This window comes from Adelges cooleyi, unplaced genomic scaffold (assembly GCF_023614345.1).
Source record: "Adelges cooleyi isolate 19-005CV unplaced genomic scaffold, UGA_ACOO_1.1 ACOO_flye_CR_arks_rails_tigmint_CR_PRNA_108, whole genome shotgun sequence".
NCBI lineage: Eukaryota > Metazoa > Arthropoda > Insecta > Hemiptera > Adelgidae > Adelges > Adelges cooleyi.
Genome location: NW_026095761.1, coordinates 3426310 through 3448228, shown reverse-complemented (window position 1 = coordinate 3448228; position 21919 = coordinate 3426310). Strand labels below are relative to the sequence as shown.

The following is a 21919-nucleotide window of genomic DNA, read 5'->3' as shown; positions in this document are numbered from 1 at the left end:
CACTGATCAAGTTCTAGACTTTCAGATGATATAAGTAACTCTCCTGTCGGACAATTTTTGGAAGATCAAGAAGAAGAGAAGAAGGAATTTTTTTTTTTATCAAGAAATCGGAGACAGTTTTTTTTCCAAATTTTCTTTATAAATCTCTGCCAACGATGCTGCGATAGTCCGAAAAATAATTTAACTACCAAAAAAGATTTCTCATTACAGAACTAATAATTTTTGCGCATCACAGTTTAGCTTTTACGTTAATATTGTGTAAGGAATTGCCTATACCCAACTCCATAATAAATGGACGGAGTGGCGTTCCCTCGACGATGATTAATGTTCTCATAACAATATTCCAACAATAATAATAATAATAATAATGCTGTTGTTGAGCAGGAATATTTTTTTCTCCTCAAATCCTCAAACCAAGTGCAACAATCGGAAAATACGGAAAATATTAATTTAGCAAATTGAATTCGTCTTAAGACGAGTAAATTATACATCTGTCAGATGGCGCCTCATTATTGGATATCCGTTATCCATTATGTTTTCGGATGAACATAAATCCGGGGGGATGTCACGGCGAATGGTTAACGGAAAGGTTTTTGGTTTATTTATTATTTTTTTTTATTAGTCTTTTTTCTCCGGAAGGGTATAATATAGGTCATAGGAGCAAATTCGACGACTACGTCATTCGGTCTACGCGGCCAAGTGTTTGTTCGGCGAACAACTTGGGATATGTAAGTTATCTATTTATCGGTGTCGCCGATATCTTTATACGGTCTGCAAAAGGCACTTTCGGTGTTTTGGGCGGTTCTACAGAAGAATAAAAAAAAACACTCATGTCGTGTGTACCTATTACTCAACCGTCAAACGAACAGAAACACACGGTGTAAATGAATTCCGGAAATTCGGTAAAAATCAATTTCCCGCCTCCTAGCCGGATCGGTTATCATCTAACACCGTCAAGTCTTATCCAAACCGGGTGACAGTCAACTGATCGCACAATTCAAAATAATGCCCCCCCCCCTCGACCCCATATCGAGACTTTGAGTTCAATGATTGCATTATGTAACCCGATGGCGTATTTGAGAGTTCATCTCAGGGGCACGGTCGGTAGGATACAGGATGATTATTTTTTATCCTGAGCCACTCGATATCTCATATAGAGTTTAGTTAATAATTTAATTTTTCTTTTGCATAGTGTTTTTAAACAATATAATCTCAATATCTTAGAATTTGTTATGTTTTTAACACCTTCCCAAAGTAATTATTTGTACACCAACTTTTGAAACTTAAAAATAGATATCCAAAACTGCTTATTTTTAGTACATTATTTTAAATTTTAAAAGTTAATGGAACGTATGCATTACCATTTAAGTTTCAAAAGTTGGTAAAAGAGTAATAAGTTTGAGAGGGGGTTAGGGAAATAAAAATGTGTGGAAAATTGAGATCATCTTATATAAAAATGTAAAATTGTTTGAATTGTTTATTATAATTAAGGACACAGGACATGACTGATATAAATCGGGTTATTAATAAATATTTACAGCTAATGAGAAAACTTGAATTTCAGAATTGGAGTAACGAAGGAGAAATAGTCGACAGAACAGCTAAATTATAAATTAATTTAAAACCAATCATCCGAGCTCAACTTTAAGCAATGCATACACAAGGCCAAATTAACGCAATTGAAGACTCGGGGCATCGACCAGACTTTAGTCAAAAAACAAAATAAAAAAATTGCTTCAAAGTAGTTTGTAGATATAACCATTAAGGCGTTTAATATTTGCCCTCTTGGCAAAAATAGGTAATTTTCATCTATACGATTCAAAGTCATTTTAAATGCTAAATTTAAGACATGGACATTTTCGTTAGTCTCTCCGGTTATAATCAGTCATTAAAGTGTGATCCGCTCAAAACGTTCTCGGGTAATATATACTAGTATATTAAATCAGTACAATATATAGTGGTGTTATTGGTATAATGTCGGTTTTTGTTATACTTTGGAAACGCGCGTCCCACGCTTAAACGGTAAACATGGTCTGGGCTCTAAAGTATACATGTGTATTTGTTCGAAATAGGTACCCGGTTTAGGTTTAATTTGTAATCTACCGTACAAAGCGTCCGGGAACGAAATTGTTTTTGGGGTAGACAACATAGAAAAACATTTTGGGAATTACAAGTATACGGCACACGCAGTGGACTTGGGTACAATATAATATAATAATTGGAAATCCTAAAGCTGTTATATTTTTTGTAACCTCATAATAATACATTTAGGAATTGTTGAAACTATTTTAAATGAATTGTCTCTTACATAAAAGTCATTGATTATATTGTAACTATTTGGTGTGGTTTTATTTTTTTTATCGCTTACTAGTTAATCTTCCATTGAGCTGGTAGTTAATGATATGACTTTGAAAATACCCAAACACACATGGAAAATTATTTCATGTCATTGATTTTGGACGATATCATAACAAGGGCACCGACTGATCCCATTTACATAATATAATAATACACAGGCTGAAACGAGCCAGATTATAATGGATTTTGGCATTGGCTCGCTATTAATCGTTTGTCCTTTTAGACACCACTGTTATGTTAATTCTTAAACTAGATGTTCAAATATTATTTTATTATAATATGAAGTGACTGAGTTTAGGGGTTGTCGCTTAAACTCAAACCTGGACGTGTTATCATACACACAAAAATATAAACACAAAAACAACATAAAAGAATAATTCCACGTTTTATTGATGTCATTTACATATACTCTATCGTGTGTCTCTAATTTAATTTCCTAAATGATCTTTTTCCAGAATTTATAAATAGTTTTTAATGATTTTTCGTTTTACTACAATTTGTCAAAATCCTTTAAAATTGTTTTGAAGATAATTGATAATGGATAACGATAATTTATTACTCAGTGTAATAAAACAATTAAGACAACTGCGTACTTCGTTCAATTAATTAAATTATAGGTTTCATAAGTTAATTCATTTCACCATAAAAAAAAACGTATAGAAGTAAAAAAAATTTAAATATAAAATAACAATTACTTTGTTATGAAGTTGAACAGTTCAAGATAAAGCATTATTTTGTTAAGAGAAAAAAAAGTCCAAAGGATTATTAGAAAATAATAATATCACAAACATACTGAACTCATCAAGTAGGTATTGTAGAAAAAAAATAAGTTTGATGTGAAGACGAAAAATTTATTCCAAAAAAACCGAATAACAACCATTGAAAACTAGCAATATAGAAAAAGTAAAAATTTACATTTTTTAATAATCTACCACACCATAAATGCCATAGAACGTGCAAACAAGTTTATTTTTACTTTGGAAGTGTAAAAAATCCGTCGTTATTGTTGCTATGGTAATAGTGCCTTACATATTTTTTGTTTTTTTTTTACCAATTTCGGTTCCTACATAAGTGTTTCCACTCAAAGCAGTAGCTTTACCACGTTTTTCAGAAATCTTTAAAGTGGTTTTAAAGATCAAAGACAATAATAATGTACTACTCAATATACAGCTGTGTAATTTCAATGAGTAAAATAATTAATATACTAAAGAGACCACTAAACGTGTATACAAATACAAGTTATAAGTTCAAATATATATTAAAATTAAAATACAAATTACTTTATATAAATAGTGTTGAACAGTTGCACAGAAAAATGTTAAAACATAATCTAAAAATCAAAGCAAATTTATGCGTATGTATCTTATGGAGAAAATCTCTCTTACAAATCCGAATGATAAGTATACTATTTCTTGAGATAATAATATCCGTTGCCTTGTCGAAGGTTGTTGAAAATCATTATTAACTAGTTTAAAGTTTTTCTCGGTGCATTCAAGAGGTGTCAATAAATTACTTTCGAAGCGATAACTTTTCTCATTAGTTTTGTGATGAAAATGAAACGGTTGCCCTCTAAGATTCTGTAAGACGTGGATAACCAACGTCACAAAGCAATAAAGATTATTCTTGCACTGATGTGTAATTTTTTTTTTAATTAGAAAAATATAAGAAGGTCCAAATTTATTTACAGCTCAAAGAATAATGGTTTCTCGACGATACAATGAAGTTTTTTTCTGTTATGTTTAAAAGCTTTGTTTCTATTTTGGCAGTGTTACAGTGTTATTGTCAAACTATAAATTAGATGCCAAAGGAGATTATATTTGTGGCTTTGGTCCATAAGAGCCAATGGGCAAAAACGAGATAGTAAAAATGTATTACATTAAAAACGTCTACTGTTTCTCTGATACTGCTAAACATACAAACGATACAACTTTGAAGTTACCTGTATTTAATTTAATAGAACGCTGTCTATAAAATGAGAAAACATTAAAAAACAAAAATGTAATCACATCGAAACGTACTTATACCACTTGTGTATTCAAGTCACGGTTTTGTATTCTTTAAATCAAGATATTGCCGGGTAAACGATATTGCTACTCAATTCTTTCCTCTTTCTAAGATGCTCTATAGTTATGACGTTTAGAGTATTAATGCATAATTCAATCGTTCCAGTAGTCTAATTGAATATTGTAATATTTACCGTTTTGTTTTTTAGACAAATTTAAAAAAAAATAAAAGGATAAATCATACACTATAAACAGTCGAGAGATTATCTTATGTAAATTTCAATTTTCCAATTATCTACTTCTACTACATGATAAATTCCATAGCACCTGCAAACAATTCATTTTTACTAGGAAGTGTAAAAAATCCGGCGATTATTGTTGTCATATTTTACACACTGAAAGTTTTTTTTCCAATTTCGGTTCCTACATCAATTTTTCCAAAATAAATTCTTAGCTAGATCCCTCACAGTAGCAGATTTGCCACGTTTCACCAAAATCTTTAAAGTCGTTATAAAGATTTAACATGATAATAATGTGTTACTAACCGTGGACTGTGTAATTTCAATGAGTAAAATAATTACTGTAATTAATTGACCGCAAAACGTGTAAATATATGCAAACACATTTCAAATACAAATTACTATAAAAATAGTGTTAAGTTTCAGGGAAAAATGTTATAACATATTGAGCAAATTTATTATCTAAATAAATGGCGTATGTTTTATGTTTTGGTTGTAAAATATCTTTTTAATACAGTAATGAATATGACGTCATCGCGGATGGCGGTTATCAAATGCACGAGGGTACTCCCTTGTTGTCTTCGAGTCTGTTGAAGAACGTTTCCTAACTCATTCTTAGCTGTTAGTCACACTTGGGCTGAGGTAAATTCCTCGGTGGTAGATTCTTTCTCGAAGGTACTGGCAATGTGTCCGAGCTGTGGTCGTGTATTTCCTGTATTAAATGAACTTTGCCCGGATCAGGTTGACCTAGGTCGTCTCAAATGGAACGTCATAGAAGTGTTTGTTGCAGTTGTTTAATATACAATAAAAATAAAATTTAACAACTAATAAAACATGCGAAAGAACTATTAAATAAGAAATCCAGCTTTGGAAAGAAAGGAAATTAGGAGGACGATAACTGAGGGACAACGGGAGTTTAAAAGAAGAAAGAGATCAAGGGAGGTATAGCCGAACAAAATGAGATGGGAAAGTAAATTTTTTCTGTTGGGGTACATAGCAGGACAGTCAAAGAGAATATGATTAAAATTACAAGAAGCTTTATTAAGGTGGAGGGTACATTGCATCTTCTTATTGTTGTCAAATATGAATTGCTCTTAAACGTTTTAATTCTTTGTTCTAAATTAACTTGACTAAATGTCTCTTGTATAAAAGTTTGTCCAGTTTGCAGAAGACAATTATCTACTTGAGATTCGATCCTAGGTCGGCATACTTTTTAGTTGGGAATTGTTATGATTTATCAGACACACTCACAATTATTGTTTTTTAACCTTTCGTGTATTTTATTAGTTTTTTATATGCATTTTTACATGCCTTTTTATAGGTTTTCTTTCATTTACCGAAATTCCGTTTAAAATATACGCGTTGAGATGATAATTTTAAATAGGTTTTGCCAAAATTTATTTAAAATGACTTTTCGGATGGGTTAAACGGGCACGCATAATTTAAACGGTCGTTTACAACAAATAAGGCCGTTATCGCATTCGGCGGCTTGTTAATATTTTATAAATCCCAGTACTACTACAGAGGGTCATATTATTATAATAAATGTGCATATCGAGTTATTGTTAAACCATGGTTGTTTAAACCCGTGGTTGTGGGTCGAATTGCGTGGGTCGAATAATTCCGGCTGACGCTCCGCTAAGCAATATTATACTTATTATTTAATTACGATTTGTACATGTATAAACATTAACAATCATTTATGAACCAACAATTTAAGTTTTCCCACCAAATTTCAACGTTCATTGGAAAATATTTCAAGTGTGGTCATTCTTATTAGAATTTTGAATTCAGCCTTTTATTTTTGTTTTTTATCCATTTTACAACGAAGCAATGTAATACAAAAGCTGTTGTAACCCTTAAACTATTCAATTTGAATGGGAACTATTTTACTCAGCCCTGGCAAACTATATCCCGGGCAACGCCGGGCCGGACATGGTGTTAAAATTATATTGTGTAAACATAATATTAACCAGAAGACAACGGCACGGTTTACCACTCGTGTACACTACAATATAATTAATAGTTCAGTATAATTAATGTACAGTCAGGTGGAGGTTAAATTTTAATTAGATTAAAAATAAACGTGTCTGATTCAATTGTCTTTTATGAGAGAACCAGTGAGCGAAAATCTTGTGAAAAACATAGTTTTTGGTTTGTAAAAATTGATAAACATATTAAAAACCCGGCAAGCAATAGCGTTACTTTTAAAAAATGTTAAGCAATTGTAATTTTACAGCGTTTATTTTAATGACTAGAACTAATTTTAGGATTTCAATGGTTATATACTTAATATTAGTAAATTCGAGTGATTGAAGTGGATAATTCTCAGTAGTTCAGAGTTGTATCTGACTTTATTGCTCTGCGAGGTGTTGCCTCGTATATTTTGGACATGCACTCACTACACGGTACCTATGCAGGTATAATTTAGTATATTATAGTTTGTAATATATGATGTTTGGTCTATGCTATATAATACTGCATGCTTTTTTTTTTTTTGTAAGACGTAATACCAACAGACACGACGACAAAGCATTTTTTATTCTTGGACTTTAATCATTTACGTTTGCATACCAGTTAAAACTAAGTTGACCCGTGGCTTATGGCTTTTTCTTTGGCCACCTTGTCCTCGCTATATATTGTTGCTCGGGAACACCTGCTGATAGGGGTGGCATGTAGACAAGCTAAGTACACATGCACACTGTACAAAATCGGGCTTAGGTGCCGCTGGCACATCCTCGTTTACCGTTTTTAGGGGAGGGGTAATCGCAAGGTCCACGAGACGAAGGCGGTCCAGAAAAGGCAGTCCCCGTGTAGTTTCTGGAAACGTTACCCTGCATCATGTGTTTTGATTGGCGGGGGATTACGACAAACGTGCGTTTCTTCTTCGTGGAAGCGACTTGTTATAACCCTTTCATGCCGCCCACCCAACATATATCCCGGACAAGACCTACTGGATTATACAAGTATCGAGCACGGAAACGCTATCATAACGAGACGTGTTACAGGACCAAAAGGGTTCAGGGTGGTTCATATTAAGGATAAGACACTCGTCTACTCTTGAGACAATTATTGCAATTTTGCAGTTTTTCTTTCCGGAGACATTTTGTTTTATGTTATTTTACAATCTTCCAACTTTAAAATTTTTTCTTTTTTTCCAGAGCTCTAATTATTTTTAAAAACTCGAACGGTACATATTTTTTTTTAAAAATTAAAATCAATTTGCTAGTTTCGGATAGTGTTGGAAATTATCTAGATAAGTTATACTAACTACTCATATTTCATCTTACCTAGATAAATATTTTAGAATTTACCGCTAACCGGTAAGATTATCTTTATCCGTAATTAGATCGTTTTTTTTTTATATTATCTAGCTCAACACCGGTTTTGGATAATTACTTTTAAAGTTGCTAAATACTAAAATTTAGAACGGGAGGCAGACTGCGATAGGGTAATGCGCGCGAATAAAATATATAACACTACACTCCACCCTTTTTCTCGGGTAACATAACATATATCTAAAGAGACACGCAGTCCGAACGTGCTTGAAGAATCATTAAAAAGAAGAAAAAAATCAAAATAAGGTGCTATTATTTCTTAGATTTTTTTGCTTCTGACCATTTTCTTCTAGGATTATTTCTTTTCTTTTAACATTTCACATTACAATAGTCTCACGGTCCATCCTAGCCCTATTGTTTGAAATCTCTGATCCTCGACAATTTCGAGGCACCCTAAAATACGGTTCACATAGGAAACTGGCGCCGGGTCTCTTATTAGAGTAGTATAATAATTTTATCCCACTGGTGTCGCCGTAGTGTTTATACGGATCGCATAATTGATACATTTTTGGCAAAAATGATTTCTGTGATGCAATTTATCTTGGAAATCGTGGTCGGCGTACCTACATAATGGAACAGAAAAAGAGACCGCCGAGATACACAAAACAAAAGCTATTAAAAAAACCTTGCTTGGGGCCATGTCGTTTGCCCTGGGTGTTCACAACAAGCTATTAGATTTCAGAAACGGTCACTTCCCGGCTAATGATGAAAAAATAACGTTGTATTTAGGACCGCGTACCTGGAAAAAAGGGTATGTTCCGGCTTGTATAATAGCTATAATAATAATTTGCAACCGTCACGCGGAGGCACCGATAAAATATTGTACATAATATAAATATTATTGTACACACGGCAAAGGTCTCGTCGGGAATACTCTTCCTTTAAATGGGACATATTTATTTTGGTCTAATTGTCTGGATGATTCATAATCGTTTCGACAATACCTACACTCGCCCTTTCCTCTACCTCTCCTCCCCCCAAAAAAAGTTTAACAGTTTTTTTTTAGTAAACAATTATAATGTTTCCTTTAAATGTATATGCAGACCATGATGTTGTGTTTTTTTTTTGGGCACACACACACACATTCATTCAAACTTATCACATTTCTTAAATTTAGAACTAGACAACGGCTAGTCACTATTGGACGTTGGCTTCAATCCGATACGGTTAAGCTGCTAACCGTAGGTTAAATGTAGAAATAATAGGCAGACTAGCATAAAATTGATTCGTTTATTACATCTGTAAAAACAATTCAAAACCGGTCACAGTGGACCGGTTTTATATATTTTTTTAAACCTAGTTAGTATCAGGATGAAAACTCAGCCAAAAAGCAAAGACAATATTTTGTTTGTCGTTTAGTTGCATACTTAAAATAGTCGATCAATCAAATGGATTGCAATATATAAGATTATAAGATTGTCAATATGCAAGCGCTCAAACTTAAAATATTTTGTATTCCAAAACGAAACATTATAATACACAAATATTTTTTGTTGGATTTTTATAAATACTGAAATAGAATTGAAGCAGTAAAACACGGTGTCATAGTTATTATGACAGTCAAGTTTGTGACTTGGCAATAACATTGTACTATTTTTATCATAATCATTGCAAGTGTAACCTAATAATACACACTAAATGTTGTGATAAGCATATTAACCATTGTATTGTGCAACAAGGCCAATTACTCTACTGATAAACAGTAATTTTTATCAAGAGGGTTTGAAACCAGCAGGGTGTGTTGGCTTGTAATGCTCAAGGTGAAAACACTATTACAAATATTTCATTAATACACCAAAAAAAAAAGGTTATTTCAGCTCTTTTAAATTTATTATATTTTGTTAAATTAGCAATTTTGTGTTAAATATCAACTATATGTTTTATCCGATTAGATTGGTTCAGTTATCAACGCTTTAACTTTAAAAAAAATGTAATTTCAGAAGTTTAAAGAATACCACTCTCTTTCTCGAAAGAATAAAATAATTTTTTTTGTAGCAATTAGATATAAATTGAGTTATCTCGGCTAAAGTTTTGAAATTCCTAGAAATGGCGTCCCACGAGTTTTGTACTAATTGATATTTTTTTATTCTAAACTCATCCAACGACAATGTCAATAAAATACCAATGAAAGCACAATGGTAAATGTGAGTTAAAAAAAAAAAATGATTTGCATTTTGTCGCAAAAAAATGTATTTACAATTTTATAATTTAATGACATTTAATATGTATTTAGACTATTTATATTTTTTCGAAAATTGAACAATTTAAGTGTCAACGGCCGGTTAAGAAGAGGTTATTTTGATGTGACAACATTTTAAAAAGCAGCCGTGTGGCAATTGAAAGGACACTTAACGTCTAGTAGTTACACACAGTGTAAAGAAACCACATTAAAAAAGCTCAAGTATATATTTTTTTTAATCATATTTTTTGGTTAAACGTAAGTCTGAGCATTTGTTAAAAAAAAAACATAATTTTTGTTTAACGGACACTTTTGAAAAAAGTTAATGAGTTAGTGTTGAATAAATTCAAAAAAATTAGAATTGTTATAGTTAAAATGTATATTAAATGAGTGTGTAATTCAACCAATACTACTTAATGGTGGAACTTTTCTTTAATAATTTATGTGTTTAATTATTGATTGTGACCATTAACCTAATATTGTTAATTTTTTAATTTAAACTCGTTTGGAAATAATATTCTTTTTCGTCGTTTGTTAGACGCGCAGATGAATTTTACGAAGGTACGACTTGTCTTACTAAATTATACTTAGTTTTTTTAACATCTTACACAATTTCTATAACTTTTGGAATAAATGAATATGAATTTTCAAAATTATTAAAACTTTTTGCTTCACATAGTAATTTTTATGTATTTTCTATTATCTAATAAATGTCTCCTTAGTTTTATACTGTTAGACCGTTATAAAAGTACCCTTAAGTCATATCCTAAAAGAAAATGTCCATGATTGAGTCGTATAGGTTGATTTTTAATTCTATGTTTTTTTAAAATGTATTTATTTGCCTACTCTAGATAAAATTCTAATAATTTTAATATAAATGCCCCGACTTATGCTTAACTAAAATATATACCATTAAAACAATATTTTGAGAATATATATAGTGCATTATATTTGATCACTTTAAATGTGGCTCACTGTCTTAAATTGATACTTAAATAAGTGTATTAGAAAGAGGTAAGAGATTGGAAAATAAACAACCCGTGAACTAAACAATATACACTGGATTTTGTGATCTGAATCGTGTGTACAATTCGTGAAGCTCAGAGCAAGATAGACGGATGTTGAATTTAAACGATATTAAATGTGTAAGTAAGAGAACCGCTTTACTGTGACCTGATTTCTCCGAAACCTCTGACAATACACCCTGATATACTTTTGTTTTACATTTAAGTCTTTATTGAATTTCCTCGCAGTGGTCAAATCACAATAAAAGAGCATGTCCAAATGTCTATTGCATTTCGAATTGTTTGTGAGATAACTATAAAAGGCCAATTTTAAAAAGGATAAAATATTTAAACAAGTCGTAGATTATAATAAAAAGCGATAAAACTAGGCAGAATATATGTTTTATATACAAACATGTTGTCAGTATATTATTAAATTAATCCTGTCTCAATTTTAATAGGCAAAAAAATGACTTATATCAAACATCAAATATAATTAGAAAAGTTGCATTGCGGATCGCATTAATGACTTTTGATTGCTTAGTGAAATGGACGTCTTGTTGTTGAGATAGTATTTTAACTTGACAGCAAAAATATTTTGACCAGTGAAACAGTGCCATATACATAAAAGTCGAGGTAACAATAAAATAATAATATGTAAACCGAAAAATGTGTGGGAGTTTGTGTGAGATGTATTTGTTTTATTTTTATTTAGTAGGTACAATAAAGACAGAGCGCTAAAGTCCTAAAGCCCGAATACGACTAGGTTCTTTACAAATTTTGAACCTTTGTCGCCGCTATAGAAATGTAAATACAAATTAAAACATTACTTAGGCACCGGTTAACAGCGCACCGTGGGTGTTTTTAAGTATGCCGTTTTTAAGTTTGTTGACTTTACGAAATGTCCAAGTCAACGTTGTTTTCATACTTAATGGTACTGCATACATTTGCACAATTTCGTTATAAATTAGTCCTACATATTTGTTTAGACTTCCTGTTAACGCAACAATAATTACAAACGCCTTTTCAGAAGACAGAATAGATTATTATTATTCATGCCGACATCTTGTTACCCTAATTATCGAATAAACACGAGCCGTGACCGCTGCGTTTCTTTCTAAGCACCTTTAATTAATGTTCGTGTAGGCATTTATATTTTTAGACTTGATCCCTCGAATCGACGGTAGTCGAATATAAAATTGGAATAATTTTTAATACAAACAAGTGACTAAAAAACCGATATTTAAAACAGTTCGTTATAAAAGCCACGTAGTTTGAAACTATAAAAAAATATAATATGCTTAGTTGCGTTTCGATAAAAAATATTAATGAATATTAAAATATTATCATGTAAAATAAATCGCCAAAATACAGGTGTTTGCACTAAATGGCAAAAGAGCGTTCATGAATATTAAAATAAAATACTCGAGCAACGAATTAATATGCATAAATTACTACTCGGAATAAAAATAGAGATCAATATACTTCGAACGAATATACAAATGTAATATACCGATAATACGTTTGTTGTATACAAATATTATATTCCCCTATTTTTTTAGTTTCATGATCAATTAATGCGAAAACTTCAAAAAAAAAAAAAAGTTTTCGTTCAAAAATAAAAAAAAACACAAATAATATCTTATCCAAAATTATGGCGAAAATTGTGCAAATTTTAATTTTTGATACAGGAAGGTTTTTTTTTTAAAAAGAATTGTCACAGTTATGTAATATTAACGCTATAAACGATTCGGTCGAATTTCTATTGTGCTTGGTCGTTAGTGAATTTGAATCAATCAATATTATCTGTGGTCTAAGTACGTGAAACCATAATGTTAAAAACACATTCAGGAAACAGCGAAATAATGCGGATTTCAGTGGACATTTTTCAGTATTGTGTAACAATACTGTGTAGTTATTGTATTATTTCCAAGGTCTTACAAAAAAAGAAAAAAAAAGACTTCAAATGAAATGAAAATATTACTGAACAGAATATTATTACTATGCCGCCACAAATACCAACACGACAGCTATGTACCGAAATTGCCTAACCGGAGAGCCGTTCAAACTAAATATCAGATACCCGCAAACTTACACAGCCAACAAGTCTATGGAAATACCACATAATAAAATGATTCCGGTTGTTTCTGATGATTCTGTTTTACAAGTCTACCGCACACGGCTACATATACTTCATATTAGCAAGAATATGAAACGTTTTAATGTCCAAGAAGTCGTCGAAAATGTTTCCTGTATATTATCAATTAATATACAGTGTTTATTTATTTAAATATTAAATATAAACGTATTACTTAGCTGCTGTTTTACGGAAGTAACAATCGTAAAGTCAGGTTCTATTTTTCACAGGAATAAAAACAAGAAAATTATACATCTATAACGTCAACCGGCATGAATCTGTATATTTTCTCAGAATAGCCATTATTAAATAATTTAAAGGTTGCATTTATTTTGATAGAATCTAAATATAAAAGGTACTCAACAAATGGAAGCAATTAATCACAAACCCGTTTTTTTAATTGACATGCATTTTAAAAAGATATATTAATAATTATACCGGTTTAAGTCAATCAGTTTACATTAAAACTTCCTAAGTCGAGGTCGACACGTAGACTTTATTGATTTTATATTTTTGTAGAATTATTTAAAATATATCTCATAATAAGCAATTAATTAAAAAAAATATGGAAATTTAGGGGAAAACACGTGTCTTTATGGCATGCAACTTTAAAGCTTTAAGTGAATGAACAGCTATATCGGATACAGTTCTGAAACTCTTCACTGCACTTTTACATGCCAATTTAATTGTAATAAGACCCTAAATAACAAAATACGTCCAATGGTTTTGGAAATCTGCGGGACTAAAGAAAAATTTAGCAAAAATTGATAATTTTTTAAATTTATAATTTGTATCTTCTTGACAAGAAATGTTGGTCTTTCTAATGAGCTTATAGTCAACTTTTTATTTCTTATAGTTAAAGGGAAAATTGAAAATTAAGCGTTTATAAGATGTAACACACTGACAAATATATTCTATCTGCTCACTATTAGTGTGTAGTATTTTGATTTTATTTCCTACTCACAAGCTCTTAACGTTATCAACATCAAATTTTGCATGATTTCAATTAATTAAAAAAAAACCAAAAAGGTAAAATAAATATTAACAAAAGATTCAAAATGAATAGAAAAAAAATAGAACTACACTTAAAAATCATTTATAGAATGCAAAATCCACCTTATTAATATTATTAAACTAAAACAAAACAAATTGTAATAATAGTTTGTAAATACATTTTTGAAAAAAAATTACTTTTTCAATTTAAATAAATATATGTTGTGAAAGTAATGATCGACCAGCAGGGTTAATTGGAATTTTCTATTTTATTTTTGCAAAGTTCCAATTCTTCCAACACTCCTGCTGATAAAGCATTGTAATATATTTGATAGTGTTTATTGTTTAGGGCCGAAGGGTGTAAACGACTGTTGTGAAACTAGTAAACGACATAACATTTTCGTCGGTTCCGTCTAAATAATCCTTTTGGGACAAGCTGAACAGCGGTCGGCGATTTTGCTTATGTGAATGTGAAAATGGTTAAAAAATAACACTATGTTTGAGCCTGTGTGAGTAATTGTTGTTTACGGCGTTCAGTGTGACCCTCGATGAATAACCTGGGGAATACTTGTTGATTCAACATGCGCATTGAACGGGACCAGGTCGATAGGCTCACGTGAACGCATATTAGACCCGTATATATGTATATATATATTATATATTTACTTACCGCAGCAGCCCTTTTCGCCTTGACACACGTCCGGTTTTCTATATTTGCTCAATGAATAACCCAGCACAGTGGAGTTGGCGGGGCAGGTTTTCAGGTAAATTATCATAGCCGAAAGTGATCCATGCGGATTTGTAGATGGTGGTAATATTGAATATCGACAAAAACATTAAAATGTGTTTACAATATTGTCTTTTTAGTATTATTAGGGTGGATACACGATTGGGGTCCATTGTTTGTCAGCAACATGATGACAATATTTTTCTGCTGACCGCTGATACATTGGCACATAGCACAATCTGGACATTTCGTACGGTCTAAGTGTGGTTGAGAAAATTGTACATGTCATAACCCCATGTTATATCTAGGTCTTTCAGTCTAAATTTCAGACCTCGAGTATGAGTCGTCGGTTGAAAAATATGTAAACTTTTTGGGTGTTTTCGAAGAGGAAAGGGTGAGTTTTTCAAAATTCTTTTCCATATAAAGTACTATTCAGGCGCGATTTCTGATCGGTAGATTAGTTACTATAGAAGGAATCGGTTAAGCAGTATAGAAGCTATCGTGGGTACACGTCATTATTGTAAAAAACAATACCTACTCAGGTCCGCACAGAAGCTAAAAAAAAAACGATTTAAATGTGCAGCTAATATTATTTCAAAGAACTGTTCCAAAGACAACTTATGCGATATTTCATCGAAGCACTTTTCGTTTGTCGGGCGGTTTGCCGACTGTTTCCGGTTGAGAGAATGTGTTTTAGTTTAAAACCAGACCATTCAGTTTCAAACATTCCAACATCAAAAGGCTCAGCTCGAAAATAGCGGTAAAGAAATTCACGTGGACACGCATCAGCGACCAAATTTGAATATTCAAAGTTTATAATAATAATTGCGTTAAGAAGAAGAAGAAGAGTATTTTCGTAACGATACCGCCTGGTTTTGACGTTTGTCGAGGTTTTGATTTCGGTTAAAACGTTTCAATATTTGAAAAATAAAAAAAACAATCAGATCATTTCAAATGGGAAACAGGTTAACATAGAAGATAGTATAGTAGCTTATATAATATATATATAGTAGGCACAACGTGAGTAATTTGTTTTTTTTTTTTTTTTGTTTAAAGGTATATTGTAACTTAAGGGTAAAGCTTAATTGATACAAGTGAAATTTCCCCAGGGACAATACGTTTAAATGGCATGTCCCCAATTATAACAACGGTATGCGATTCTTAAGCCGGCAAGGACCGCCCGCGATAATCACACCGTGTGAACTTTGCACTGTATCTCCGTAATATTGAAATCCCACGGACGCCGCCATTGATTAAATCCGCTGTACACTTGCATACTTAATCATCGTTACCAAATCCGAAGCTTGCCAGAATAGATTATAATATATGTACGTGTTTTATATAATTACCGAGTGTACAGTTTAACGTGTGTACAAAGAACTCGAATCCTTACATATTATATTAGTGCACGCGGTAACAATATATTAACATAAGAAAGAAAAGGTTTACATTTTGTCCACCCGACGAAATTCGAATTTTTCTTTTGTGCAGTAAAATAAAAAAGTTATTTTTTTAATGTAATTTTATTTTTTTTTAAAAACCCAGTACAGTGGGGTCGGTGAGGTCACGTGTCTTTAGGAATTATTATAAACGCTTCGATGCGAATCTGTGGATATTAGGTTCAAACCAGTGTAGTCCAAACCAACTACAGTAAGAAAGTATTATACGTAATTGCGTAGTAGTAGTAAGTGGGTAAGTTTAAAGAATTTTGAGAAAGTTGTATATGTTAGAGTCACATTCTAGATCTACCTTCAGTGTAATTTTTAGTCATAAAACCTTAAAATTTAACAAAAAAATCGAAATAAAGAAAAAGTTTCCACCCCTTCTAGGGGAGACGGTTTAAGATATTTGTTTGGGTTGTCGACGTTTATCGGTATTACTGTGTCTGATGTTATACAAATTTGGAACTTCACTCACACAGAGCAACATAGAAATTTGTTTGGGGAAGGGCGGTTTCCCTAATAAATAAAAAGTTCGACTTCAGTTTAATTTTCAAACCTCAAGTCCTTATATTTTGTCCTACAAGTCTTATTACTATCTTAATATGGTTGATGATAACTTAAGAAAATCACACCGAAATATTGGGGAGGTTGCTATTGCTTAAGTACACATTGTATACACTGTATTGATAAAAAATATGCAAGTAATGAATATATTTTTAAGCCATACAAATTCATAAATGAAAACGGACTAGCGTTTTAAAATGTTCAGAAAAGCCATAAAAAAGCAGTTTTTTTTAAAATTAAATTAAATTTTATTCACCACAGCTTGATTTCGAGTGAACAATTCCATCTAAACGCTTAATACGATTTTTTTTTTTTTTTAATTTATGTACTCAAAGTATTTCAATAATACCATTTCCTTATGAATATTGCGTTCCACGGTAAATATTATATTATATGCACGTACTCGAAAGTTAATAAATAATATATATTGTTTAATGTTCGAGTTCAAAGCAGCAGAACGGTAAATATTCGATATTGAACTTATCACTATATTGACTTTGATGAAACTTTGATAAATATATTAATTTATCTCTAACCCGAAAAAAAAAACTCAAGTTATTGAAGTTTGGTTGTGTCAACACTGCAGTTGAACGCTAAGTGTTTGAAACCCTAATTAAATGTCTAAACGCATTTTTTTAAAAGCATTTTTCGGACGGTTTTTTAAAAAGTCTTAAAAATAAATAATCCAACAACTGTGTAATATGTTTCCATCGCTTATTCGGCGCAGTATAATTATTATTTCTAATGTAAACGAAACGCGTTAAGGTGTGACTTACCTCAATATTTGTTTGACTGTCATTGGCTTGTTTGGAATGTGAGGAAGTAATATTTTTTGCGCACCCTGCAAAAGTAAATTAATTAATTTTTGTCACTCCAGCAGTGGAATTGTTTTACATTCTTTGTAAAAAGGTTCTTCAAGTTAAACAAAGTGAACGGTAAGTAATTTCGTGTTTACTACGACAACAGTATTGTTTACATTTATTTCAATTAATATAAAATATTTGTTTTTTGTTTATTTTTATTTATTTAAAACGTACTTCGAGTTTGAAATTAAAATGCCGGATGGGCGTGAGGGTAAGAAGAAATATAAGACAATAATTGTAACGCGAATCGTTATACCTTTGGGCTTTGTGAATGGAGAACGGACAAAAAAAAATTTAATTTGAAAGAGTGTACAATATTTTTTTGTATATTATTATTATGTTACACGTTGTGCGTTTTATTCTTAGTATTGTACTTAAAATATAATATATATTTTTTTGATCATAATAAAATGACCTGAAAATTGTCCGCGTTATGTTTTATGTTAAACACTATTTGTCTCTGATCATCTCTGCGCATTGTCCCGTGAAGTATTTGTCGCCTAAGGCGGTCTTGTTGTGTTTATTAAATGTTTTTCATTTGCGGATGCTTGCCGTTACAAAAAAAAAACTCAAGTACTTAACAGAGAGAAAAGGCAATTTCAAAAAAACAAAAGTATATAAATAACGCGTTTTTTAATAATAATAATAAGAAAAAGTCATAGTACAATTTAATATCGGGTGCAAATATAATAAAATGTAAGAAAATAATAACTAAGTTCAGGGTGTACAGAAATCTGTTTTTATGTCATGTAAACGTTGGGTTTATATACAGGGTGATTGTTTTATCGTGAGCCAGTCATTATCTCATATAGGGTTTAATTAAAAATAGTTAAATTTTCTTTTTCAAAGTGTTTTTGTGATCTCAATTTTTTACAGATTTCCATGTTCCTACCAGCCTCCAAAATTAATTAATTTTATTTCAACTTTTGAAACTTATATGGATACGCATACATTTCACTTTTTTTTAAAAATTCAGAATAATGTACTAAACATTTTGACCGGTCGATAATCAGTTTTGAACAACTATTTTAAAGTTATAAGAGTTCAACATTTCTGCGCGCACTTCTCTTTCCGTCCTAACTTTTAAAGTCTTATATAACATTAAAAATAGTTATTCATAACCGGTTACTAACCAGTCAACGTTTTTAGTAAAATATTCTTAATTTAAAAAGTTAATAAAATATGTACGTTACCATTTAAGTTACAAAAGTTGATATAAAAATAATAAGTTTGGTATGGGGTTACAAACATACAAATGTGTGAGATATTGAGATTACATTGTTTATAAAAACTATGCAAAAGAAAAAAAAATCAATTAATAATTTAACCCTATATGAGTTATTGAGCCCCTCACGATAAAAAAATCACCTTGTATAACAGATATCACGATTTTCTTATTTTAAGTTTCAAAACCAATTTGTACGAGCCGTCACTTCCAACTCGAAAACGGTTTTACAAATGTTTTTTAAGTCAAAAAGTTTTTTTTTTTAAAAACTTCATGTATAATAATTATGACATTTACAAGTCTATTGTCGATAAAATGATAAATTAATATAAAAAATCATCGCTTACCGTTTTGCGCCATAGTATTGCTCTGTACTGAGGCACACACTGGTGGTTAGCGTCTGTCAGCACTACGGATAAGAAAAACGGTACTTTCTCCGCATCCGAGCCAACATAGTTTTGGTGAACTGTTGACATTTTTTAAATTGTGGTTAATTATTATTATACATTTTTTTTACCACCCCAAGAGCGATCGTGACAGAAATTTGCAGTCAACTCACTTTTTCCTAGGAAGTATTTGAAATACCATCTGGTCTGGAACTCGGGGTTTTCCAAAACTGGCGTACAAGGAGAACCGAACATCTAAAACAAAAATGTATTCATTCTTATCATTATTATTTATTAAAACAGCCAGTACAGATAATATACATTTTTTTTTTATAATATAATATACATTAGGTAATATAAAAGCAAATTAATAAATTATACCAGTACAACGCATAATGTAATTCTTAAGGTACATTAACTATAATTATTGTTAAAACAACTTGTTCTTTTACATTGTTTTATGTATAATAATTGGTATGATCAAGCGAAATTGTTCTTGCTTGAATGATCCTTTCACAAAAAAATTAAAATTTTCACCTCTATTATTCGTCCCCAGCCGGAATATGCTTCAATTATACAGGAAACATACACTAGGCCATAGTGGTCAAATTGAATAAGTTCAAAATATTTGTCTTCGTTTTATTTGTTTCAAATCCAATTGTAAAGACCCCCTCACTCCAGGCTATGACGATATTCTTAATTATTTAAATTTAAAACCTTTAAAAGATAGAAGAGACTTTTACTATATGAGATTTCTATTTAAACTACTTAATAACTATATTGACGACTCTTTCCTACTATCCAATATTTCCTTAAAAATAAATAACTATATTATCGGAAAATATAAAGACTTATTTTATATTCCCAAAACTATATGCAATGTATACTTTTCAATATTTGATTATCCGTCGGAAATAAAATGAATAATGTAGAATTTTTTAAACGATAAATGTATACCTATTGTATGTATTCTTAAGATACATTTACTTTATACATAACTTTACCCAGGCTAGATTATGTTGATGTTCACGTTATTATCTATAATATAATTTATATATATTATACTACCCCTATTTTAGTAACATAAATTATTATCATAATACAAAATTTATAGGTAAACGTCCAAAGTCGTGATAGATACTAGTGAATTAGGTTCAATTTTATGAAAAATGATTTATTACTATAAAATGTAATTATTATTGTACAAAATAATAATAACAAGGCGCGGTACCTACAACACATGATAGATCTTTAAGATAATGTGGGACGTATTACACTTTATATTATAGCAAAATCTGTTGAAATATTTTGTTAGTCTGACATGATTTATTCAACGGTTTTCGCGGTGGGTGTGTATACATTTTTTTTTATCCTCGCCGATGCGGTGTTACCGACTAATATGAAAATTGAATAAGACTCACGCTAAAGCACTATAAAAGCATTAAACAACTAAAAAAACCTTTTAAACGATTTTTATTGCGCAATATATGTACCTACAATATTGTTTTTACATAAATAATAAAAAAAAATTACAATTAAAACTCAATAATTATCTAATTTCGATTCGATCGAACATAAACAACTAAAATGATTTTATTTAATTCAGAAGAATTTCTCAAACAATAAGTTGCTGTTAGGTATTCGTTTTTGAATTATTTAAAAGTCGCCATGTAACTTTGCCGGAAGTAGATAATAAAAATTATAATATTCCAATAGAGATTTACATATTCTCGGTTGGAGACTTTGTTGTTTTCTATATATATTGAATCGAGGTAAAAAAGAAAACGGATTTCAACTTTACCTTAAATCTTCTTTGGTTAAGCTCCTGTCACCTACACGGCAAATACTTTTTATATCTATATGTCTGTTTCTATATTATTATGGTGATGCGCAGTATAGAGTGTTCGAATGGAAATTGATCGATTGTGTGTGCGTGTGTGTGTCTTTTCATGTCGATAAAATAAAATATAACTACGTGGTAATTTTTTTTTACTAAGGGCGGCCTATTTAAAATAATATAACAAATATATAAAATGGCCTGTTGGCCGTTGAAAGAAACAAAGCGAGCGTGTACTATAATAATGATTCCATTTTGGAAAATAACGACGTTCCCTTAGTTTCTTTTACATTATTATAAACGTACGGATTTTTCGTTTGGCCACCATAAAAGCACAGTATCGCGCCGGAAACCCCTTTTTTAATGACCGAAAACGTGCGAACCGATCTCTTTTATCTACCGAATTCTACTTTAAGTGCGTATAACGCACTTTGTCTATACACATTTAATATTACTCGGGTGTCGGAAAATGTCGAGTCGTTAGTTTGAACGAAATCGGATACAGATATAGTACATAATGTACTAGAGGACAGACAATACATTTATCATGGCGGACTCGTGGCCATGTGTGACCAGTGTAATAAAAATAAAAATAATACATTGATGGCTTTTCTTTAAATTAAA

At 31.0% G+C, this 21919-nt stretch overlaps 1 protein-coding gene across 1 annotated transcript in view; it reads right to left on the bottom strand.

Moving 5' to 3' along the window:
• The window catches only part of LOC126840925 (GTPase-activating Rap/Ran-GAP domain-like protein 3), an 88988-nt gene that overhangs the window by 25604 nt on the left and 41465 nt on the right, over positions 1-21919 (bottom strand). The window contains exons 4-6 of the mRNA XM_050576947.1: positions 19632-19713; positions 19420-19538; positions 17761-17825 (exon numbers count right to left, since the gene is read on the bottom strand). Coding sequence (XP_050432904.1) covers positions 17761-17825; positions 19420-19538; positions 19632-19713 — 266 coding nt within the window. The remainder of the gene's footprint in view (positions 1-17760; positions 17826-19419; positions 19539-19631; positions 19714-21919) is intronic.